The sequence below is a fragment of the Falco naumanni genome, chromosome 5 (genome assembly GCF_017639655.2).
Source record: "Falco naumanni isolate bFalNau1 chromosome 5, bFalNau1.pat, whole genome shotgun sequence".
Classification (NCBI taxonomy): Eukaryota; Metazoa; Chordata; class Aves; order Falconiformes; family Falconidae; genus Falco; species Falco naumanni.
In genome coordinates this window covers 22,860,744-22,886,597 of record NC_054058.1, presented here as the reverse complement: position 1 = coordinate 22,886,597, position 25,854 = coordinate 22,860,744, and the positions used below count along the sequence as shown (strand labels likewise).

Here is a 25,854-nt window from a genome sequence, read left to right as displayed (position 1 = left end):
CATAGTCACGGGGACTGTACTGTTTAAGCCCTGTTGGAGAGAATGTGCATGTATGCTGTGTGTATGTGAACTCTCTGCTAGTAACTCCAGGTATAAGAGCAAATTATAGTTCTGCTTTCTCGTTTTGCCATCTTCTTGCTAGATGCAAGCAAGATGTATTGTATTGGCCCATATTGTAAGCAGCTGAAAGGCTGAACAGTTGTTTATTATCAGATGAACAGTGGTCACAAAAATAAGGAATGGCTGGCAGAAAGATGAGGTTTGGTGTCTTAGCACCGGGAGGCAAGAAGATAATCCTGTGTACCTTGTCTACAGGTGATCGGATAGTCAAGTGGAATTCCTTGCTGTTCAACCTGTTCCCAACTCATTTCAGTCAGTGGAATTTAGGCAAGTTAACTCCATGTCCACGATTCATCTACAGTCACCTTTGTCAAAAAGACACCATTTTAAAATGATGTCACCTTTTGAATGTGTAAATTAAGAAATTTTGAAATGGTTAATGATCTTTTAAATGAGTTACCAGTAGCATATTCATCAGTTGTCAGTTTTAAGAAAGGAAACCTGTTATTTATAAAGACACTCCATATGTGTTAAAATTCTGATTAGTAATACCAGTTATAAATTTTCTTTTTTAAAAAAATGCTCAAGGTTTAGCTTGCAGAATTAACTGGGAAGACTTGCTTAAGAGCAGACTTGAGGGCTGGGTCCTCTCTGTAGGTGAATGCACGCAAAGCTGGCTGCTGGTGTAACAGGTGAGTGGGTGGACTGAGACAGTTGCCTGGGAGAGATTATGATCTCTCCTGCCTATGTTGTGATGCTGTGGAGCCCCTGCCAGTGAGGTGTGGATGCCCTGCCACCTTGCACCAGTCTGCATCAGTAACCAGAGCTGCTACTACCAACCAAGAAGGGAAGCACACAGGAGAAGCCATGGTAAAGAAAAGAATTGGGTTATTTTATAAGGCAATGAGCAATGAATTTGGCCTTGTATCCCCCCTACTCTGATCAAGATCTGAGTGAAGGCGGGGAGGTTGATGTGACTTTTTTTGTTTTATTTTGGAGGCAACAAATATTGCTCACAGTATACAAACTATTGTATTAGCTTCTTGGTAAACAAATCTAGAGTCCAAGATGTACAGCTACATTTATGTTAATAAATTTATTATAAGGGAAGTCATATGCAGCAAAAGAAGGATGGAGTTGGAGCTTTTTTTTCTTTTTGAGTAGAAACTTCTCTGGATGTACTTTGAATACAGTATTTTAACCCTGTATTAATGGCCTTTTCCTACTAGCTTGTGAGTAGTGAAATTAGGAGCAAAGAAATGGGGACAATTCCCTAGATACTCTGTAAGACTGGGTGGAATCATCTGCCAAAAGATTCATATTTAAATATACCATGTCCAATAAGAGTGTTTTTGAGAGAACCCATTACATCAGGGGTCCTCAAACTTTTTAACCAGGGGGCCGGTGCGCGGATGCAGTGGCAGGCAGTCATCTGCGGCTGCTTGGTTTCCCCCCCAACCCCCGGCGGGGGGGTCTGTAAATACCGGGGGCCGGATTGAGGACCCTGAGGGGCTGTATCCAGCCCGCGGGCTGTAGTTTGAGGACCCCTGCATTACATTCACGGTACTTGGGAGTCTGCATAGCAATCTACAGGAGACACGCTTCTTTTTCTTTTAAAATATACCGTATTTTGTGGTTCAGATTTCTGTTATTAAACTATGTGCATGACACAGTAATGAACAATTTAGAAACTGGTTATTGACTGAGCAGCCATGATTACAGAAGTGTATGTATGAGAAGGATTTCTCAGGAAGTTACTTTAGTCTAACATGTAAAGGAGTACCAAGTCCTCTTGAGTATCAAGTTAACTGTTCACAAACTGAATTTAAAGTACCCAGGGAATGGACCAAAACAACTAGCAGCTGAAATTAATTGAGGTACTAAAAGCACTTTAACTCTCTTTCTTTTAATTTCTACAAACCTGTCTTCTACCTGTCCAACACAAGTTTAATGGAAGGTTGAGAGATCAGAAGATAGTTATCTATATATCAATAAGGCAATATAGCTGTGTCTTGGCCTGGATAACTGGACTTGGCTCATTAGCTGGGACCTATTGTTGTTTATTTTGCATACCTGTACACAGTTTTTGTCTCTGGACTTACGTGCACTCTACCTGTAGATCTGTGCACTGTACACCATGTGTAGGCATGGCTACACATCTCTAGCTGCTGTGATTATTGTTTCTTTCTATGCCCAGCAAAATATTTTTCTTCCTACTTGTAAATAAGTGTTAGAATATTTTCCATTAATTCCAGTCTTATGGAAAACTTTGTAATTGCTGGTTGATTTGGGGTTTCAGGTAAGATCAGCTTACAGACTTTTAGGATATTCACTGGTTCTTCTCACCGTTTCCCTCCCCTTTCAGCGCGAGTGCATCTCTCTTCACATTGGCCAAAGTGGAGTTCAAATCGGCAACGCCTGTTGGGAACTCTTCTGTCTGGAGCACGGCATTCAGCCAAATGGCACCTTCATCAACCAACCCAGCAATGATGACTCTTTAGCCACATTCTTCAGAGAGACAAGCTCTAGCAGATACATGGCCCGGGCTGTTATGGTGGACTTGGAACAAACTGTAATAGGTCAGTATAGAACTCATCTTGGAAATTAATTAACTCTTCTGGGTGCCAAAGTTCAGATCACTGAATAGCAGGGCAAATGCCCTTACCATGGGGGATGACTCCAACATAGAGGCAAAACGTACAGGTTTTAATTTTTCAATACCAGGTATTACTAAATGCTCTGTTATTCTCAGTCAAAGATGAAAACCAGACTGCACTCTGTCATGGTGCTCTACTAATAATACACTCAGAAATTTACTGTTTAAACCTCCACTGGTTATGAGTACAATTTAGCTTTCTTAAAGATAATCCTTTCTGGTCTTTTTTTTGGTGTGTGGTGGTATTTTTCCTTTGTTAACTGATGGAAAATGCTTTCCTCGCATTCAGATGTAAGAGAGGAGCATAAGGAATCAGACAACAGAAGTGTCCTCAGAGATTTTCAGGGGAAACCACTGTTTACTCTTGCAAGTCTCCTTTTTTCCAGTCATTCCCCTGAAGGTTCTGATGAATCTTCATCTGATCAGTCTGTAGAGCTGAAATTCTACAACAGCATGGCACAGCCCTCGTTTGATAAATTAATTTGCTTGTATAACACAGCAACTTACATTTGCAGCACAGTCCCCTTCTTTTTTTTTCTTCTTTTCAAAACTGAGAACATCTCAGATGATAACTCCTCACTTCCATACTTTGTTTTTCAACATAACACGTCTTCCATACCATTTTATGCTAACATAAAATGTTCCGTTTGTTTTGCAAATATCATCAACTTTGGTGAATTATCTCTTCCAAGCTTATGCTTTTTCTCTTTCTTGTTCAGATGAAGTGAGGGCTGGCACCTTCCGGGAGCTTTTTCATCCAGAACAACTGATCACTGGGAAGGAAGATGCAGCTAATAACTATGCACGTGGCCACTACACCATTGGCAAAGACAAAATTGACCTGGCATTAGATAGTATCCGCAAGCTGGTGTGTACTATTACATTGGAAGCAAGACCTTGGGAGGATGGGAGGGGAAATAAACACCACATAAATTTTTTTTTGGATAGTAGCTCTCATTTTGCTTTTACTACTGTCATTGGCTCAGAACAGAGAAATGCAAGTCCTGGATTTTCTTTCTTACTTTTTATATGAATGAAAGACTTAAGTGGAAAACCTCAAATATTGTTATAGCATTCCTATTGTAAAGAAAAAAATCAATACCGCTCTTTTGGTACTCTAGCTAGAGATTTAGAGGAAAACATGCATTGAGAGTTTTCTGGGAGAACTGATGGTTTTTGTACTGTGCACTGGGCGTATTTGCTGTCTCTATTTCAGGGTGTAATTTAAAGATACGTTCACTTACTCTTTCATGTTTCCTGTTGGCTTTCAGGCTGATGCCTGTTCTGAGCTGCAAGGATTCCTGATCTTCCACAGCTTTGGTGGGGGTACCGGCTCTGGCTTTACCTCCTTACTGATGGAACGCCTCTCCGTGGATTACGGGAAGAAGTCCAAACTGGAGTTTGCCATCTACCCAGCCCCTCAGGTCTCCACCGCTGTGGTGGAGCCCTACAATTCCATCCTGACCACACACACCACCCTGGAGCACTCAGACTGCACCTTCATGGTGGATAATGAGGCCATCTATGACATCTGCCGCCGAAATCTGGACATCGAGCGCCCCACTTACACTAACCTTAACCGCCTCATCAGCCAGATTGTCTCCTCCATCACTGCCTCGCTGCGCTTTGATGGTGCCCTCAATGTGGATCTGACAGAGTTCCAGACAAACCTGGTACCCTACCCGCGCATCCACTTCCCCTTAGTGACCTACGCTCCCATCATCTCCTGCGACAGAGCATATCACGAGCAGCTCTCGGTGGCTGAAATCACCAGCTCCTGCTTTGAGCCCAACAACCAGATGGTGAAGTGTGACCCGAGACACGGGAAGTACATGGCCTGCTGCATGCTCTACCGTGGTGACGTAGTTCCCAAAGATGTCAACGTAGCAATTGCTGCCATCAAGACCAAAAGAACTATCCAGTTTGTTGACTGGTGTCCAATGGGCTTCAAGGTGAGCAGGGCTGCCATGAACTTCTCTTGAATGTTCAAAGGGCAAGTCCAGTCTAGCAGAAACCTTCATTTAAGTTTTTGACCTGGTGTGTTTCCCACTTGTGAGATGAATGAACATAAGAAAGATGCATTTATATAAAATGTACCTTTTCTCCTTTGGACACCCCATTGACACAGACTGCTAAATTTTTAAATAAATGGAAACATATACAGTATTTCTGTATTCAGTAGCAGGAAAATGTCAACCCTATAACCTTCAAACTTAAAAAAATTGCATTTTAGAAGAAGATCAAGGTAAGGCTTATAATCTGAAGACATTGACACTGTCCTTTATGAGATTTAAAAAAACAAACCAACTAAACAAAAAAAACCCCCAAAGTTATCAATAATATTTTGTTGACAAGTGAAACATTTCTACATCAGTCCGCAAAGAGATTCTTTCCTTGTCCCAAATTCTTCCATGCATACTGACATATTTTTATAAGCTTTTCTTCATTTAGGGTCTAGTTCAATTTGATCTCTCAGTTCTGTTTTTTGATTCCCCTTGAGTGAGGATAAGGAGTTGGCTTGTGCACAAAATAGTAGCTTGAATCACATTAGACTTAATACTGATGTGATTCAGGTTTTTTCCTACCTCTTTTCCTTCCCCCACCAATGGTTTTACAATTTTCCTACCCTGTTTAAATTTTGTCCATTTTCTCATAACTCTTTTTATTCCTCCATCTTTCCTGTTGTTATTTGCAGGTTGGGATCAACTATCAGCCTCCTAGAGTTACACCAGGAGGCGAGCTAGCCCAGGCTGAGCGAGCAGTCTGCATGCTAAGCAGCAACACAGCCATTGCAGAGGCTTGGGCAAAGCTCGACCACAAGTTTGATCTGATGTATGCCAAGAGAGCTTTTGTGCACTGGTATGTGGGTGAAGGCATGGAGGAGGGAGAATTTGAAGAGGCCCGAGAGGACTTGGCTGCCCTGGAGAAGGACTATGAAGAAGCAGGAACTGACTCATTTGAAGAAGAAAATGAGTGAGAAGAATCTTAAAATTCACCCTCCCCTTTTCTGTGCTTACGATTGTCTCTGTGTCTTTTTTCATGTGGCTGCATTTCTGCTTGTCTTGCACACACCAAGTCCATTGCCGTTTAGTAGACTTATAATAGGATGAGTTCTCCACTTAAGATTATAAGACAGTAAATGCAGAATATATGACCATTATTTACTTTATATCATTAATCACTTTGCCTCAGAGGGTGACTGGCTTCAGTGTTTTTGCTAATATATCCTGAAAGGATCTGTGTCATCTATACTGTCATTTATTCAGTACAAAGGTAGAGTTGTGTAGCTGTAACATTGAAGAACTTGTGCTTCAAAATGTCCCCCGTAATTGCTACGGACACTATGTAAGGAGAAGATCCCTACAATGCTCGATCTTTATTTCATACAAATTCAAAACATAATGTTTGTAAAGCTGTCAGATGCAGCGAGAACTCTGTTGGGTGCCAAGAACATAAAGCTTGTCCCAGTGCCCTTGTTTCTACAGAAGTCCACAGCATGGGCTGGTTAGAAGGTGTGATCTGGCCAGCTGCCATGAGCAGGGGCCCAGTTCAGGTACTCTTAGCTTCATCAGGGGTTCAGAGCACACCATGCTTGTGCAGCAACTTGTCTAACAATCACAACTGGATTGGTCTGGAGGTGCAAGCATGCTGACAGTTCTGTTGGAACTGCTAACTGGACATAATCTGTAACAGCTGAGGGCCTTAAAATGACCAGCTTGTGGCATGCAGGACAGAAGCATTACCAGCTCCATCAGACTTACTGAGACGACAATAAATCAGAACTGTGACAAAAAATGTGTGTGGTAGGTATAGGTGGGATGTCTAAGAACAGCAGCTATGACTTCACAGCTTAAGTCTTTGTAAGGTATATTTTTATATATTCCCATTGTTTTAGGGTTTTAGAACAATATATTTTTAAGGCATGTAGGCAGGTGGCCAGCCATGGCCTGAGGTTAAACTGATGGGATAACAAGAGAAACTGCTGGATTTTGCAGATAACAGAACAGGAAACACAGCTGGCCAGTCCGAACCTGTGTCTAAAGTAATGCGGTAATGGCAGGAGAAGCTACTGGGTGTTACATATAATGAAAGGGGAGTTTTGGGGGAACCCCACCTTGAGTGTAAGATATCAACTGAAAGTGAACGGGGTGTTGGCTTACTGGGGGTACTAACTGAAGCTGAAATTGTCAACTAAAGGTGTAAAATTAGCAGAACAGGGCCAGTGGTGAAAAAGTGGTGTGTGTCTCTGTTTAGGACTGGGGTGGAAGCAAGAGAAAGGTAATCGAAGGCAAAGAAAATGGTGTCCATTTGGGGGTACCTGTTGAGCAGCCCTGTGCTTGAACAATGCCTGCAGCAAGACAATAAGCCTGTTGTGCTGACTTTGCCATGTGTGTCCAGCTTGCTTATGGTTATCTGGAAGGTTTCCCTTAACAGTGATGAAACAGAGACACCCTAGAGACCAAATGTATAGCACTGTTATTTCAGTGCAGGATTTACTATTGATCTTTCGTAAATTTATTTTTTAAAAAATCCATGTTTTCACTGAAACATATACTCATGGCATATAACTCCAGCAGGGCTACAGAAATGCATTATGTTTTGCCCAAGCTGTTGAGGAGTGTTGTCCCCTGTCCCCTTTCTGGTAAAGCTGTTTGTATTAGGTTTGCTAAAACGTCATAGAGAAAAGCAGGCACATCCAGAAACATCACTGATGTAGTTGGTCTTTTTATCTGCAAAATGAATGGCTGACCTTTATAGTAGAAACTATAATTAGGGGAGATAATTCAGCAAGTCCAGATCTAATTCTGTAATTTTTAATGTATCTAGAAAAAAAAATTGTATTACAGTTTTTACCAAAAAGGAGAGAACTCTTGAAACTGTACCCCAATATGTACTTAATTTTTGTTATTTAAAAGTATTTTTAAAAGTACATAGCACAGTTCTCTGTTGCAGGCGTAATGCCTGAAAGCCAGTATTTTATCAGTATAGCAGTTTTATGCAGGTACTGAATAACTCAACTTTGGGATTTCAGAAATACCTGAACTGAGATGCTGTCAATTCTCCCAGCAGGTGGCAACAGAATGACAGAGAGAACACAGGGAAACATTTGTATCTTTACTGATACCTAACGTGAGAAGGTATTATAATGTGTGGGAATGCAAAGACTTTCACTTTACACACACTTTACACACTTACAAAAAGCAAAAGAGGTTTTTGTACGATCACCAAAGACCTTCTTAGGACTGCAGTGTTTTGTAAGATAGCATGTTACTGTTCTAAAATAATCCACTACTCTGCCACTACTGGTGAGTTACTTAGGTAGCCAGTCTGTAGGGAGTGATGCACATCTGGTAGAGGAGACAAAGAAGTTGACTCTCCTTCATTTGCCTGTTGATGGATTTTGCTCTTTAGCCAGAACAGAACTGATAGATCACAGGACTTACTGGTTTTCTTGGCCTGGGATCTGGTGCCAAGTTGTGCTGGTTTTGGCTGAGGTAGAGTTAATTTTTTTCCTAGTAGCTAGTATGGGCTGTGTTTGGGGTTTGTGCTGGACACAGTGTTGATAATATAGGGATGTATTATCATATAACAACAACAACAATAAAAATAATCATAATAATAAAATAATTATTTCTGAGCAATGCTTACACAGAGCCAAGGCCTCTTCTGCTTCTCATACCACCCCACCAGTGAGTAGGTTTGTGGTGCACAAGAAGTTGGGAGGGGACAAACTGGGACAGCTGACCCCAATAGACCAAAGGGATACGGTCACCATACGACATCAGGCTCAGCATATATAGCTGGGGGAAGAAGGAGTGGGGGGATATTTGGACTGATGGTTTTTGTCTTCTAAAGTAACTGTTACAGGAGATGGAGCCCTGCTTTCTTGAGGATGGCTAAACACCTGCCTGCCGACAGGAAGTAGTGAATGAATTCCTTGGTTTGCTTTGCTAGCGTGCGTGGCTTTTGCTTTACCTGTTGAACTGACTTTATCTGAGCCCAGGAGTTTTCTCACTTTTCCAATTCTCTCCCCCATCCCACTGAGGGGGAGTGAGTGAGAGGCTGTGTGGTGCTTAGTTGTCAGCTGTGGTTAAACCATGACAACAGTACTTCTAAGCTCTGGATTATTCACAAATGCTATTTGCAGAGATGTGTCTATTTTTAAATAGAGACAGAGTTCAGGGTTTGTATGGCCATGTTAAGATTTTTTTTAAAAAATCCCTCTAAGAGGCTGATTTTGATAGTATCATAAACAATTGGAGATGATAACTCACAACTCCTTTGCCCTGTTGCATTGACCTGGAGGGCACCTATGGCACAACACCCAGTCCATGTGCACATGAGAAACCCTCAGAGAATGTCCAAACCATCCCAGCTGCATGCAGGCTGCGCATCATCCTGAGGCGCAAGGGCTATTCACGAGCCCCCTGGCAGTACCAGTGAAACCACCCTAGCACTCATGCCAAATTCACTTATTTGCACACCTCAGGACTCCATGGCAGAGCTTTTTTATAATCAGCCCTATTTAGCCCTTGTCATCATCTACCGTGTCACAAGGTAAAAGCTGAAGGGGGCAGGTCTTGACCAGGTGGCTGGGCTACCAACCCTTTCTGTGTCGGGCATGTTTCAAGCCTGTTCCGTGCAGGACAGAGACGTGCCCTTACAAGATCAACATCTGCCCACACAGGTTGAATGCCAGCATCAAGCAAGATGGCTTTCTGAGAATCCAGGTCCAAGACATATCTGCCTCATGAAGTAGAGCCCAGAGGCCAACTCTGGAGTCCACAAAACTCACCGGTACCTGGGAGCACAGTTCCACACTGCGCTTTCAGGTTACCCTCTGTATCTAGGCTGAGGGTTTTCTGTCCAAGCACTCCACAACACAGGTGGACAGAGCAACATAAGGAAGCCTCATGAAAAACAGTGTGCCCAAGTCTTCCTCAGAATTTTTATATCTATGTCTGGCCTTCACCCCAGACCAGCACGTATCTCCAGCACTTGAGTTCATGGGCTATCTCAAGACAGAGCAGGTCAAGCACTCTCTTTGGTCTAAAGCAGATTTGCAAAGGCCTTTTTCTTAGCTGTGCATGTGTGAGAAAGGGAAAAATAGTAACCTGGGTCATCCCAACATTCTTCAAGTTCAATTGATTCTAGGGAGAAGGGACACCACTCAAGACTCTGTCACTCCCTGCTCCCTGGAAGTTTTTGACTGGTGAGGTTCTGTTCAGTGTGGCAACCCAAAATTGGTGAGTCTATGGGTCCTGGGACAGTTGAGTTTGAGCGGGGTGGAGAGAGGAATGATTAACACTGACTCCCAAAAGTGCTCTCACTGCCTGTTTCAGAAGAGAGGAGGCAGGCAATGGAAGAGCAGAGAAAAGGCAGCAATGGACTAAGCTGCAAATACAGACCTCTTTTAGGTTTTGTAGCTGTTAGATCTGACATGTTGACTCAAAGAGTACCTAAGAGGATTTGGGTGGTAGATTGCTCGAAGTATTTGCTGTGAGACTTTTTCCTGAGGTGATTCTCTGCACAGAGCTTCACATTTGGCGAAGCCACAAGCATTAACATTTCAGATTTTCTGGAGTGTTACCCATTCCATTGGAAGAAGAACACTAGAACAACCTATTTGTGTCTCAAAGCAATGATCTGATAGTTTTCCAGAGAAGTGTGGGACTCAGCTTAAACAAATCAACAGATAGAAATTATCATGGGAATTCTTCCTCTGTAAAAAATATTTGTGGCTCCAGAAATCTCTAGCTTTTCCCAGCCAAAATCAGAGTAGTGATTTGCAGGTTTATGTAAAAATCAGCAAAATGAAGACTATACCAAAGTAAATGTGAGTTTATAAAAAACAGTATGAACTATTTCACACTGTTAAAATGTAGGCATTAGTTGGAGAAGATACTTAGATTCTGGCTGCCAACAGTGGCAGAACGATCTATTAATACCATCATGTCAAAGTAGATTAACCTAAATTTTAGGAATTGTGTATTTCAATTTCTACTGATTAAACATAATAATAATCAGTATGTTTATAAAGTCAGAGGACACATAATACTCATATTCAAGCAATTAAGCATGCCATCCTCCTTGTTATGTAGGAGTTGCAAACACGAGGAATTCTCCACTGAGAGAAGCTGCTGCTTTCCAATGCTGAGCTAGTGCAGAAGGAGCAAACAATACAGCGGTGGAGGCAACTTCCCTAATTTGGTGTGGGAACGTTTGTGTGATGCCTCCAGCTATGTCTTGCAATAAGCACTGCAATAGAATCAAATTTCTTTCTCTGTTTGGACAGATGAGATAGAGTCTGTACTGAATGCTGTCCCATGCTGCTGACAGCCCAGATGACTGTACATGGAAAGGGAAGCAATAGAAGTAAATTGAAACATTAATAGAGAGGCAGCTGGAGTAAGGACAGAAAGAAGTCAGGCCAGCATTTAAGAACACTGGTAGAGCACACTTCACAATGGTAATTATATTTACTTTCCAGTTCTCTATTTTTGTTTCTTCCTCTGTCCTTCTGTTTTCCATTCATTTGCATTCTTATGTCTTCCTGTGCTTCTGTATTGGAATTTAGGAGTGGCTTTTGTCTACACATGCACATACTGGCAGAACAGGGAACTGGGATGGGTTGTGTTCTGTAGGTGATAGATATGTGTAATACTCAGGTGTTAGAAAGTATAGTGTACGGCATGTTACATGGTCACACTGAGATTTAATAAGCATGCAAAACCAAGAGGGACTAAATGTGAAATCTGTGAAATACCTGAGCCCTGCTTGTCTGGATGAATTTGCATACATGGGGTGGCGGGGAGGGCAGGAGGCAGCGATGTGGCAGGCAGAGCTGCGGAGTCGGTGACCTATTCCCCACCACGTTATGACACTGAAGCGCAGCAGCAGGTGCAGGGTGCTGGGCCCGGGCTGCCATCTACCCTGCAGCCCAGAGCTGGTTCCTGCAAAGACCTGCCACCGCTGATCCGAAAGGGAAGGAAGCACCACTGGAGACACCATGGTAAGGGGGATGTGGGAACACCAGTCATCCGGGGACCAGGAGAACCGCGGGTGAGGGAAGGCAGGGGGATCTGCTGCTGTTATCAGCGGTTTGTGCCAGAAAACCCTGATCTCACACACCAATTGCTACGTAAGAGGATGGGAAAAGAGTGCCAGAAGATCTCACTGGAGCTGTAAGGCATGGTGAACCAACGTTTTCTTCAGAGTCTCTAATTGGTGGAATTATAAGATAAATTAAATCTGGAGCCTTAGCTTTTTCGTATTTTCTGTTGTGACTGTATTTTCTCAACACAGGTTCATTTTCAAGTGAGATAATATTTTTTTAAGAAATAAAACAGAAGTTACCTTTGTGTCAGTTTTAAATTAATTTAGCCACAATGGCTGTACTGTTCATAGCTATACAGTGTATACATCTGTGTTTCTGGAGAGCTTGAATGTTTTTATATGAGTATGTGTTTAAGTAAAAAAGGCCCTTAATTTTTAAGATTTGGGGGGTTATTAAAAATCTGTAGAAATCTCTCAAAACCTCTTAAAATGTGAAAAATCCATTTCACCTTGTACCCCAGTTTATGTCTAGCACCAAGTCTTATTTTGGTGCAGAGAACTATGTTATTTTCTGCCAGTGCAGCTGCAAGTCCAAAATGACAGCGCCCAGTTTGCAAGCAAGACACATACTTCTACAGGCTCCCGTGCCTTAAGGCAGACATAGGGGTAGCGAGTAAGTTTTGGGAATAGCTGGAAGATTAGTCTGCCTTTGTACAGTAAATACTTAAACCAGGTAGTATTCTGTTTTTGTAATAGAGTTAAAGCTGTCCTACATTTAGTTTCACAAAGGACCTGGTTCTTTCTACTGTCTCTTGATACATAAAAAGTCAGGTAATTTGTAAGACAGCTCCTAGTATATTAGTGATGGGATATGAAACATGAGTTCAGAGTAGGCTCCAAATTCAAATATCACGTAGAGATCAGTTTACTCTGCCTGTGACTCTAAAGAAGGCCCACTCTCTTCCCTAGTAAAAGTCCGATACCTATTTTAAAGCTGTTTATTATGAAAAATTAGAAACATCTTTTTTACTGTCTTCTCTCCTTGTCAGAATATTTCCAAATTGCTGCTGGGGTAGGAGAATGGGAGCTGAAGGCAGGAACATGGCATGAGGCCTGGCTTAAAAGGCAGGATGGAGATACTGCTTCAAACTAGCACAGCTGAAACCTCAGTCTAAAAGGAAAGGAACTGGTTCTGCAGTCTCCAGCTGTGGTCCTATATTAAGTTTTACAATGATAGCTTTCTAAGGCAACATTCACTTGTTCCATCTGCAAAAAAACAGACCAATTCCTCTACTGATCTGAGAAACAGAGCAAAGCAGCTCTTCAGGTTCAAAGTATTGCTTGACTTGCAGTTTTGCTCTACAAGATGATATTTTAAAAAGTCACTTGGCTTTATTGCCTGATTTAAAAGGAAAAAACTTTTTTTTTCTTGCTTCCAGCCTCACAAGTTCACATTGGGATTTAAAACAAAAGCAGGAGCCTGTCCTATGCAAAATCAGCATTTAACTGAAATCTCTAAGCCCAAATACACCTTCAGCGTCTCCTGAGTAATCCTGCATCCAGATTGCAACTCCCCTGCAACACACTGACCTACGAAGCCTCATCATCACTCAAACAATTCAGATACTTTTGCACAACTTAGTTGAGGAAAACAGGGTTGTGCAAGCACACTTGAGAGCACATTACATACACTGCTGCGTATGCATTTGCAGTCAGCCACTCACAAATAGAAATAATACATTTCATTAAATGAAATATTTAAATTGGCCTTCCACATTCATTTGAACTTCTGAGGATAGCTAACTGGGGCAGCAGTGACTTCTTAAATTCCACTTGCTTCTGAAAAAATATCTTTAGTTATATTTCTAAAACATAAATGCATGCCAATTTGTGGGGAAAAAAACCAAACACCAAACCAAAACACTGCTCCAGAGATGTGGCTAGTCACACATTCTGCCTGAGGATTTAGATTTTGGGGAAGATGCATTTTACTGTGAGGTCACAGTATGATTTTGCAGAGTAAGCAGTTACAAGATTATTATTTTTTTAAAGCTAACTGGTAAAATCTGATATTAAGTCATTGGATATGCTTTAAATTTGATATTGCAAAATAAATAATGAGCAAGGACCATTCTCTGGCCTTGAAGCCAGGTAGCATGGCCTGCTTCATATTTAGGCATCTGAATTTTCTTTCCCTCTCCAAAGCTAGGCAGTGGTCAGTGAGCTGCTCACTGAGTGACAATGAGTTGTATTCTGAATGGTGCCCAAACATCGTCTGGAAAAGTATGAACTGGCACAAGCCAAAACCGTGCCAGAGGGTGTGCTAATTATCAATCAGCACAGGCAGTCACAGGCCAGTGTTCAGCACTATGATCTGACCTTTTCTTACTCCCTAGTATAGACAGGGCCATCGAGATCATAAAGACAGAGCTCAGAAAGCTTTAATTACAATTGTTTCAAAGCAGAAACTGATGCTGAAAAACTCCACATGCCTGAAACCACTCTCTCCATAAAAACCTGCCTTTCACTACACCTGAGTTAGTCCTGATAGTTACAACACCAGAAGTATCTGCTTTATAAGCCTTTTTCTGAGCTTCTGAATTCTAGCACCAGGTCCTTCATACTCCTGTACTCTTAAGTATAAAGGATTTTGGAGCAATTAGCACCTGCCTATTTTAGCCTGCTGTTACATATGCTGTTTTCTTTCTATTAAAGTTCCTGGCTGCCACAGAAACAGTGCTCAGAATTAGGCAAATAGACATGCTATATTGCAATGACGCTGCCTGAATAAGCAGTGGACCTGCAATGTAAAATTCATAGCTGCTCAGGAGCTTGAAGGAACATTTGTTTCAACTGAGAGAATCTGAAATAATTTCCGGAGGTGAATATTGCTTAAAGCAGTTCTTCCAGGTTTCCACCCTAGCCTGCTATCAGAGGGTAAAAGGATCAAGAGACATCACCTGTCTTGGGTTACATAAGGTTGAAGGATACCACATGGCTGTGTCAGGTTCCAGCCAGGAGTAAAAATAAACTGAACTGGGATGTGCTCCTCAGCAGGGCCAATCTATAGGAGGAAAGCTGGGTGTAACTGAAATTATTTTTTTTCCTGCCTGTTTTCATGTGTCCATATATTACAGCACATAGATGCCAATTTTTTGAAGAATCGTCCTAGTGTCTGGTGTGTATATGTACAGTCTCATTGTGGTCAGGGAGCTGAACAGCCAAATGGAATGCTGACAGTGACAATTCACCTTTTTTTTTTTTTTGGAAAAGAATACACTAGGCAAAAGTTACAATTAGGAATAAGGAACAGTAATGTGCACTGGCTTTTCTGACCTTGTCTCTGCTCTCTCCCCATAGCGTGAGTGCATCTCTATTCATGTTGGCCAGGCTGGAGTTCAGATAGGAAACGCGTGCTGGGAGCTCTTCTGCCTGGAGCATGGCATTCAGCCAGATGGCACCTTCAAGAATCTGCAGGACAATCTCAACTATGATGACTCTTTTACCACATTTTTCAACGAAACAGTCACTGGGAAGCATGTGCCACGGGCTGTAATGGTGGACTTGGAACCAACTGTAGTAGGTCAGTACAGAAATAAACCTGGAAAACAGAGAAGAGCTTACTCTTCCTACTGTCACCATGGTGTGCCACCAGTGTCCACTGGTACAAAGCAGCACACTCCTTGTATCTTGGTCTACTACTAGATAGCATGAAATTAATTTTCTCATGACACAGAATACCAGATTCTGTCACAGGTGTTAAAAACATAGGAACAGCAGGATCCCCAGCAGTCTGACAGCTAGTACGCATGGTTTGTATGACTTCCCTTGCATAAATATTTAACTTTTGGGTTTTTTTTTATTGTGGCATTTTTGCCATTTGAATTCTGCTTTTCTCTGATTCAGATTCACAGTGGGAGCCCAACCGTTTTCCTCCAGGAAAAGAAGGATGTCTAAAAATTGGGGCACCTGGGGGAACCTGATCATCTTCACACTTTCTTTCTGGTGACTTGTCCTCATGTGGGTACAGGCTGTACAACTAACAGGTTCATGAGAAGATAACAACTTCTGTGGCTCGATACAAGCTGCAGTATAAATCAACAGAATGCAACAATGAAAAAAAATGCTTAGGAGACAGCTCCCTTCTCCATCAACATCTGGTTTTGGGGGTCATGACCTCCTGTGAATAAAAGCTTGCATGAAGAGCAACAACAACCAGAACTTGTTGGCACTGGAGCACAGCCATGCAGCTTCTTACAATTTCTCTTTCTTGTTCAGATGAAGTGAGGGCTGGCACCTTCCGGGAGCTTTTTCATCCAGAACAACTGATCACTGGGAAGGAAGACGCAGCTAATAACTATGCACGTGGCCACTACACCATTGGCAAAGAAAGCATTGATATGGTGCTTGATCGTGTCCGTAAGCTGGTAAGTCCCAGTAGTTTTGAAACAGAGGTTTGGATTTGGCAGAAGAAAGAAATGTAGAATAGATAGCTTGTTAACTACAAATACTAATGGTTTAGAAAAGAGATTGCAAGACACAGAGGCATCATTACTAGTCCAAGGGAGAGAAGCACAGTAGTTCCTTTCCAGCTGTATGCCTCCAGATTTCTTAAAAAGTGCTTGTGAATATGTAATTTACCATTATTAGCACAGCCCTAGCACACCAATACTGATATAAAAGGGTGAATTAGGCAGTTTTACCTTGCTGGTTTCAGCTAGACTATCTAAAAGAATTGTGAAGTTCAGAGGGAGAAGCTCCACAGATGAGAGTCTGATTTTATGTCATAAGTTGAGCCAGTGAGGAAAGTAAAGCATGGGATTATCACACCAGCCCTTTCTCAAGAAAACCTGACATGAAATCTATGCTGGGTATTGCTGGTGGCTGCCCTCTCCTTCAGCTCAGAATAAGTCCATGCAGTAGATGAAATCTTTTCATTCTTCTTCAGCCCCTATTCTTTTACCTTCTTTTTCACTTTCTAGACTGATGCCTGTTCTGGGCTGCAAGGATTCCTGATCTTCCACAGCTTTGGTGGGGGTACCGGCTCTGGCTTTACCTCCTTACTGATGGAACGCCTCTCCGTGGATTACGGGAAGAAGTCCAAACTGGAGTTTGCCATCTACCCAGCCCCTCAGGTCTCCACCGCTGTGGTGGAGCCCTACAATTCCATCCTGACCACACACACCACCCTGGAGCACTCGGACTGCGCATTCATGGTGGATAATGAGGCCATCTATGACATCTGCCGCCGAAATCTGGACATCGAGCGCCCCACTTACACTAACCTTAACCGCCTCATCAGCCAGATTGTCTCCTCCATCACTGCCTCGCTGCGCTTTGATGGTGCCCTCAATGTGGATCTGACAGAGTTCCAGACAAACCTGGTACCCTACCCGCGCATCCACTTCCCCTTAGTGACCTACGCTCCCATCATCTCCTGCGACAGAGCATATCACGAGCAGCTCTCGGTGGCTGAAATCACCAGCTCCTGCTTTGAGCCCAACAACCAGATGGTGAAGTGTGACCCGAGACACGGGAAGTACATGGCCTGCTGCATGCTCTACCGTGGTGACGTAGTTCCCAAAGATGTCAACGTAGCAATTGCTGCCATCAAGACCAAAAGAACTATCCAGTTTGTTGACTGGTGTCCAACGGGCTTCAAGGTGAGCAGGGCTGCCATGAACTTCTCTTGAATGTTCAAAGGGCAAGTCCAGTCTAGCAGAAACCTTCATTTAAGTTTTTGACCTGGTGTGTTTCCCACTTGTGAGATGAATGAACTTAAGAAAGATGCATTTATATAAAATGTACCTTTTCTCCTTTGGACACCCCATTGACACAGACTCTAAATAGTTACGTAAGTGGAAATCTGAAGTGCATATGAGTTAAAATTTAAAGAAGAATTCCTTTCAGATCTGAATTTTAGAAAAGCCAGTTAGTGTTCCCTCTGAAGCAGCATCTAAAACTAATGAAACACCAAACCCAATACAACTATTAAAGGAAATGCTGATATTAGGGAATGTGTCCATTAACCCCCTCACCCAGAGATATTATATAGCCTCTCCCTGCTGGCTACCTAGCAGTGTTGGGAAACATGATTTCAACAATAATACAGACATTAGCAGTGGAAAAAAGTTTTTCACACAAATAGCTGGTTTAAGAATGGAAATTTTTAACTGGGAACCAACTTTCTGCATTAGTTTTTATAGAGTATCTTGGTGAAACTGTATGTTCAGCGTTGAATATTTGTTAAGAAAGCTACAAAGTTGCCAGTGTGCATTAAACAGAAGAATAATATAGATAATAAAATTACCATGTATGTTTATGTAATTACCATTACTGCTTATGACACTATTATTTTTTATGCCATTTGCCATCTGGTAGTTTTGAAGGTGGCAACACTCTACCCCAGCCTCTGTAACTTTACCTACATTTTTTTCAGCTCTTTGACTGTTTTCTACTCTTGCCTTTTTACAACCTTCTCTCATATTCCTGTTTCCAGGTTGGGATCAACTATCAGCCTCCTACAGTAGTTCCTGGTGGAGACCTAGCCCAAGTTCAGCGAGCAGTCTGCATGCTGAGCAACACCACAGCCATTGCAGAGGCTTGGGCAAGGCTCGACCACAAGTTTGATCTGATGTATGCCAAGAGAGCTTTTGTGCACTGGTATGTGGGTGAAGGCATGGAGGAGGGAGAATTCGCAGAGGCCCGAGAGGACCTGGCTGCCCTGGAGAAGGACTATGAAGAAGTAGGAACTGACTCATTTGAAGAAGAAAATGATGGGGAGTAATTTTAAAATACACTTTGTTCCTAGTAAGCACAGAATTGTCTCTGTATCACTCTGTTGCATGTATCTACCATTAGGTCACCTTTTTTGTATGTAATATACAGATTTAGGAGGGGTCATATAAAGACATCTTTGATTCCATAAATTGTCCTGTAAGATATGATCAGTTGTAGTAATGCCCACCACTCCCAGCAATGCCAAAAGACTTGCTCTTCTTCCTTGCACATTTAATGTCTCTTCAAACTATAATACACATGCTAAACCAATTACAATTCAATACCTTCAAGCTTATAATGGAGTACAGTGAATTAGTAGAATTTTCAAAGTTTTAATTTGACATACCTTCACCTTTTTTTTTTTTGGCATGTCAAAAAATAATGGGCACAGGAAAACAGGTCCTCTGCTTTGAGCTTTATTGTCTTCTCATTGACCTTCAGCTGACTGACCTAAAAGGGACATTTCTCTCTTCTCTGAAACACCATTTCTGATAAAGCAAACATTTTCTTTAGAAATATTAAAGCACCGCATTTTTTCCACATTTGGGGGACAAACATCTCTGTTGTGAGAACATATATCCTTTTTAACTGGGTACAGCTGCAGCAGGCTTAAGATTTTTTCCTGTGTTTCTGTGAAACCATTTAAATGAGAGATTTCCCTCTTTTTCTAAAAAAAACCCCAAACAAACCCAACACTTTTTTTGCATCATCCCTACTGAAAAATTTCCGTATTCCTTAATCTACATGAATGGTTCTTCCTCTGCAAGAAGCAACCTCTGCTTTATCCAGCAGATCACTGTGCCATCTGTGGCAATCTTTATTTAGTGCACCATGGACAAGCGAGTCTGCAATACAGGCATTTGAATGTTCACTCAATGGTAGTTCAAAGCAGTGGTCAAAGATCTCAGATTTACAGGATTCATATCTTGCTAGGCAATGACAATTTTTCTTGACTAGCAAACCCCTCAGTAACTTTTTATCTAGGTCTAGGTCCCTGATGGGATGCACTCATGAGTGCTGAGGCAGCTGGCAGATATCATTGCAAGGCCACTCTTGATAATCTTTGATTGATAATGGTGATTGGGAGAAGTGCCCACAGACTGGAGGAAAACAAATGTCACTCCTATCTTCAAAAAGGGCAAGAAGGAGGACCCAGGGAACTACAGGCTGCTCAGTCCCACCTTGGTCCCTGGGAAGGTTATGGCACAGCTAAACCTGGAAACTGTTTCCAGGCACATGAACAAGAAAAAATTAATCAGGACTACTCAGAAGGGATTCACGAATGGGAAGTCATGCTTGACCAAACTGATAACCTTCTTTGATGGAACAACTGGCCTGGTAGAAAAGGGGAGAACAGTGAGAAAATGTTTGTCTACTTAGACTTGAACAGGGTTTCCAACACTATTTCTTGTAAGATCCTCATAGAGAAAGTCTTGAAGTATGGGGTGGATGAGCAGACAGTGAGGTGGACTTAAAACTGGCTGAATGGCCAGGCCCAGAAGGTGGTGATCAGTGGCACAAAGTCTAGTTGGAGGCCATTAACTAGCAGTGTACACCAGGGTCAATACTGGATCCAGTCCTGTTCAACATCTTTACTAATGATCTGGGTGATGGGGCAGAGGGTATCCCCAGCAAGTTTGCAGATGACACAAAATTAGGAGGAGTGGCTGATACACCAGAGGACCATGCTGCCATCTAGAGGGACTTTTAACAGGCTGGAGAAATGGGCTGACAGGAACCTTGTGAAGTTCAACAAGGGGAAGTGCAAAGTCCCGCATCTGGGGAGTAACAACCCCGTAAACCAATATATGCTGGGGGTCAAACATTTGGAAAGAAGCTTTTCAAAAGCCAAGAGGAACTGTGCTTCAGTACCAATTACTTCTGAAGGGGCTCAAACTCCTTCATAGGCTGCCAGTATCTCTTTTTCAGTTGGAGTATAGAGGGCCTCAGATCCTTTATATTCCCGACTCCAAAAACCCAAAGGTCGTCCTCGAGTTTCCCCTGATGCTTTCTGCCAGAGGCTCCAGGTTGGGACATTCTCCCCAGCTGCAGTACAGAGCACATTCTTTACATCTTGCCCAGTCTGAACTGGCCCAAGACCTACTGCTTGAACTATCTCTCATTTAATTTGTTCAAAAAAACCTTGGACACCAAGTTGAACGTGAGCCAGCAATGCACCCTTGGTGCAAAGAAGGTGAACGGTATCCTGGGCTGCATTAGGCAAAGTAAATCACAGAATCATAGAGTGTGTCAAATTGGAAGGGACCTCTCTGCCCCTCACACAACTACTTAAAACTAAACCAAACTACTAAGACTGTTGTCCAGATGCTCCTTGAACTCCGACAGGCCTGGTGCCATGACCACTTCCTCAGGGAGCCTTTTCCAGTGACCAACCACCTTCTCAGTGAAGAACCTTTGCTTAAGGTCCAATCTGAACTTCCTTTAATGCAGCTTCATTCCATATCCTCATGCCCTATTGCTGGTCACCAGAGGGAGGAGATCAGCACCTCCCCCTCTGCTGCCCAACTTGAGGAAGCTGTAGCCTGCAATGAGGTCACCTCTCAGCTTTTAGTTCTTCAAGCTGAATCAGCCAAGTGACATCAGTCGCTCCTTATAAGTATTGCACTTGAGTTCACTGTCTTGGTCACCCTCCTCTGGACACACTCTTAATAGTTTGATGACCTTCTTATACTGAGGTGCCCAAAACTGCACACACCACTTAAGATGGGGCTGCACCAGTGCAAAGTGGAACAATCACCTCTCTCAACTGGCTAGCTACACTGTGCTTGGGGAGGTCAAAGAAGGTGATCCTTCCACTCTGCTCAGCATTGGTGAGGCCACACCTAGAGTACTATGTCCAGTTCTGGACTCCTCAGTACAAAAGAGCCATGGACATCCTGAACAGAGTCTAGCAAAGGGCCACAAATATGTTTAAGGGACCGAAGCACCTTTTTCATGAGGAAAGGCTGAGAGAGCTGGGACTGTTCAGCCTGGAGAAGAGAAGGCTCAGGGGGGATCTTATCAAAGCATATAAATACCTGAAGGGAAGGTGTAAAAAAGATGGATCCAGGGTCTTTTCAGTGGTGCCCAGTGATAGGACAAGAGGCAATGGACACAAAACAAAACAGAGGAGGGTCCGTCGGAACATTAGGAAACACTTTTCTACTGTGAGGGTGACTGAGCACTGGCACAGGTTACTCAGGGAGGTTATGGAGTCTCCCTCCCCGGCGATATTTAAAAGCTGTCTGGACACAGTTCTGGGCAACTGGCGCTAGGTGGTCCTGCTTGAGCAGATGGGTTGGCCCAGATGACCTCCAGAGGTCCCTTCCAAACTCAACCACTCTGTGATACTGTGATCTTCTTCATGTTGAGACTTCTGTTTCTGTAGGCAGTTACGTTTCACAGTACATCACGTTGAACTTGTATACTCTGTATGTATTATATGCATTTAATTAACCAGATCAGTAAATTACTAAACTATGAAGTTATGGAGCACCAGAAATGTCTCTGTTTAGGAAAACATCCTATTCAGGATATACTTGATTGTGTACCTAAATTGAAGCAACATGAATAAGTATTACCCAACTTAGTAGGATTTACACTCTTGCATGGCTTCCCTCACTGTTCTGTCTTGAATTGGGACCAAAACCAGAAAGAGGAAATTTCATACATGAAACACATGTATGTGTTCATACCAAGAAGTGACCCTGCTATTCCAGTGACAGAAAAAAAATGGGGGGCAAGTTAAAGACAAAAAACGTGATTAAAAATGGCAGATTAATTGCTTGCTCTGTTCTTTCAAAAACTGCTGAAAGCAATGCAATGAAGAAGTGGAAGTTATTAATCCAGTGTGGAGTACTTTGTGCATTCTAAAATGCAGGGTGTGGAGTTCCTAACTTCCTGAAAACTTTTAAAATCTCACCCTGATCATCAATGTTATAGTTTATTTTATTTTATTTGCAAGAACACTTAGGAATCAGGATCCCTGCTCTTGCTGTAGTCAATGCACTCTTTGAAATGGTTTGGAAATTACTTTAGAAGTGCCGTGGCAGTTCTCAGGAGCTAGAAGCTTTTGTCAAAGTGACACTACACCATGACACTCAGTAGGCAGTGTATTTGGAGACCTGAACACCAAGTCTTTCAGTTTTAGCCATCCTTCCTCTGAGCATACTCTCTGGGCTCAGACTTCTATCCACTATCTGTTTCGGAAGTGGGGTGTCACAGCTGACTTCCACAGGCACACTTAAATACTCTTATATAAGACATATGTTCCTCTTAATTGAGCATCCAGGCTCTTACAGGGGTCATTACCAAAACCCACTACAGCTGCACACTGCTTCACTAGCTTCCACAGACCTGTCAGACCTAGTTCCTGTTTATCTCCAGTGTTGGTTTGTACTTTGCTCAGGTGGTTTAACTGTCTCTAGGTAATAGCTTAGCAGTTCTTCTCTCTTCCTCCCTTTTATCAGGGCGATGCTACACGAGCTAGCAATAGAAAGGGAACATCACTAAATTTAAACCACTGCTAAGAGGCAGTGCCAGAGTCACAGTGAAGATGCAGAGTCATTTGTACTGTTCTGCTCACAACCCCCTACAGATATCCATATCCACCCATGTGACAATTCAGGAACCTTTCCACTGCTGCTGCTGCCTTGGCTGAAGAGCTTTGACTGCCAGGCAGAGCCAGGTTGTATGAGCAGGTTCTCCATAACCTGCTCCAAGAGTATGCAGCTGGGGACCTCTTCTGTGGGAACTGCAGCAACGATAGCTCTGATGGCCTCCTGACAACCCCTCTCAAAGCCTTCCTATGTGCTGTCTCCTTCCCATGTTCAGTGAAGCAGGGTAGGGGCTGCACAGAGGTACCTGACAGGGCTGGAAGCACATGCTGTCCTCACTTGTACTAACAGAAGAACTACAGACAGTTTAGCCTCTCTCCACAATAAATTCATGTTAGCATAACCCCCCCCAGAAGGTGCACTCAAAGTAGTTTGTGTTAGATGACAAAGGGGAGGCAGTGAACATCCCTTCTCATCATCACTAGGGTTGCATTCATCCTCCAAATACATGAAGTCTTCTAGCCACACCCTCAGAGGGTGGGCTCTTTAATTCAAGGTGCAGCAGGAACAAACAGTATGTTAATAATAAGAACACTTATATCACAGAGCCTTGCAGAGCATCTTTGCTGCAGAAATATAGAGGGCTTCCATGTTCAACTCCTAAATTCCTTCTATAACCACTAAATATCTGTGTAATACAGGAAGGAGCCAGCAAGTCAGGGCTATGTTAAGCTGTGGTTTTCCTCCCCACACCTGTTTTTTCTGTAACATTCCTTGAATTAGTCAGACAACAGCTGAAGGCTTCTGCATAGCACATGTGAATTCAGTTTGGTAGCAGCTCACAGAAGGGGCTTTTCTGAGGGGTAACGCGGTACCTCAAAGACATCTATGAGCTTCTAGGGAGCAAAGAAAGGGAGGCAGAATCCATCAGGAGCTCTGCACAGCCTGCGGAAGGGAGCAACCCCTTTCACTTCACTAACGCCTCATTTTCTGTTCAACTAATCCCACAGGCAGAGAGAGAGAGAGATACGAAGGTTTTAAGGTTTGAACCTGGCCCTAGACACGGTCTGGTGGCAGCTGCAAGAGAAGAACATGGTGTTTCTGACCCAGGTGGAGCTCCTCCATGAAGGGTAGGCAGGTGAGCCCTGCCAAATCACATAGGGACTGTCCCTTCTGGGGTTCCAGAGACCCATCTATGGTCACCCACACCACATTCCCGGTCAGCAGAGCTCTGCGGCACAGCATCACTCACCTTTAAACTCTCCCACTTCCTCAAGAGGAGCAAAGCTGGGCCAGTGGCCATCCTCTGACAAGCCAAGCTCCCTTACACGGTGCTGCGCGCCTCTGTTCCTCCTGCAGACGCCCAGGAACAAGATGAAGGGGAAAGCCTGGAAACCGAACATACACACTGAAGAAGTGGCCACCCAAGCACTTCTGCTAATCCGGACACAGGCAGCTCGTTAGGGCCTGAAACCTCACAGCTCGGGTTGGCGCTGGAGTGTTTGTTTACCATTGCGCTGCCATTCGTATGTCCCGCTGCACACTGCGGCCCACCATTGCTGTGTCATAGGTGGGTTCCTTAGCCCGCACGCAGCACCAATTCACACCCTGAGCCAAGGTATTTCTATTCCTTTGCTCTAGCTCACACAAAGTAGGAAGCTAGGTAGTAACCCACAAATGCCTAGCTCACCCGTTGTAAAAAATTTCCACTGTTTACAGTTCAGCAAGTAAAGACATCAGCCTTCAATGGTTGCAAGTTAGCCAATTCCTTCATTGCTTAACACTCAGTTTCCTATTTGCCAAGTGATTCTGTTGCTTCTCGTGTTAATCAGTTTGCATGCTCAGTCTCAACTTCTTTTTGGGTCTGGGAGGTTTCTTGAGTACCGGTGGTCACGATCTCCCACTCCTGGAATTATGTCCCCTAGTTAGTGCTTCTTGTAGTAAACTTGGTCAGCTCATTTGTCTTGTGGTGGTACTTTCCTCCTTTAAACAAAGCACTTGCTGATGCTTAATGAAGTGCTTAGCAGGGCATGCAAAATTGCCTGTAACTTGAATTAACCATTGACAACTCATTTGTTCTAAATGTCTTAAAAGTCAAACTACTGACAGTACGTTCAATTTTATTGATCATTTGATATCACCATTAGATGAGAAACTGCCGAGCCTTTCAGTTTGCCACATGGGTTAAGTTTCTAAGTGAGTAATTTATTTGGGTTCTTTTAAATGAGCTATTCCTCGCTTCTAGGTAGGCTACCGCAGGCCTTGACAAGAGTTCGGCTTTTCTGTTGCTTTTGTGGCTAAACCCAAGAAATGCCAGGCCGGAGCCGTGTCAGCTTCTGAGAGGTAACAAACTACCATGCGAGGTCCGGGCAGAACCGACCCCCTGGGGTACGGCCGCTGCCAAAGAGGGGCCTTCTGCGGCCTCCAGCCTCGCAGCCCTCCTGCTACAGCTCGCCCAGAAGAAACCAGGCAGAACCGGGCTGCGGGGAGGCGGCGGGGGAGGGGCAGCTGCCTTCCCTCAGCGGCCGGCTGTCCCAGCCCGGTGTCCCCACAGTCCATCCGGGGCCTGCGGCCCTCGAGTCGAGCGGGCAGCCGCTGCGCCGGGGGGGGTCCACGGCGGCTGGGCCGCCCCTCCCCGCACCGCCGGGCCGCTGCCGTGAGGAGCCGCCATGTGGCAGCGGCGGGCCCCGGAGGCGGGGCGCTGCAGCGCAGCCAAGTTTCACTTTCTGTCCCGGCTGTCTGCGA

The 25,854-nt window shown here is 43.5% G+C and overlaps 2 protein-coding genes across 3 annotated transcripts; both read left to right on the top strand.

The window, feature by feature from the left end:
- Window positions 1-52: 52 nt before the first annotated feature.
- LOC121088451 (tubulin alpha-4 chain-like) lies at window positions 53-15,248 on the top strand. The gene is made up of 6 exons (XM_040594545.1): window positions 53-930; window positions 2,426-2,639; window positions 3,436-3,584; window positions 3,988-4,668; window positions 5,412-5,689; window positions 15,134-15,248. The coding sequence occupies exons 1-6, from the start codon at window positions 928-930 to the stop codon at window positions 15,177-15,179; spliced, it is 1,371 nt and encodes a 456-aa protein (XP_040450479.1). The 5' UTR covers window positions 53-927; the 3' UTR covers window positions 15,180-15,248.
- LOC121088452 (tubulin alpha-8 chain) lies at window positions 15,140-18,787 on the top strand. 2 transcript variants are annotated; one of them, XM_040594548.1, is made up of 4 exons: window positions 15,140-15,356; window positions 16,052-16,200; window positions 16,756-17,436; window positions 18,273-18,787. In XM_040594548.1, exons 1-4 carry the CDS (start codon window positions 15,329-15,331, stop codon window positions 18,558-18,560), a joined length of 1,146 nt encoding a protein of 381 aa, XP_040450482.1. In that variant the 5' UTR covers window positions 15,140-15,328; the 3' UTR covers window positions 18,561-18,787. The 2 variants fall into 2 exon arrangements, with proteins under 2 accessions (XP_040450482.1, XP_040450480.1); XM_040594546.1 differs by lacking the exon at window positions 15,140-15,356 and having other exon boundaries at window positions 15,981-16,200.
- The last annotated feature ends 7,067 nt before the right edge of the window (window positions 18,788-25,854 follow it).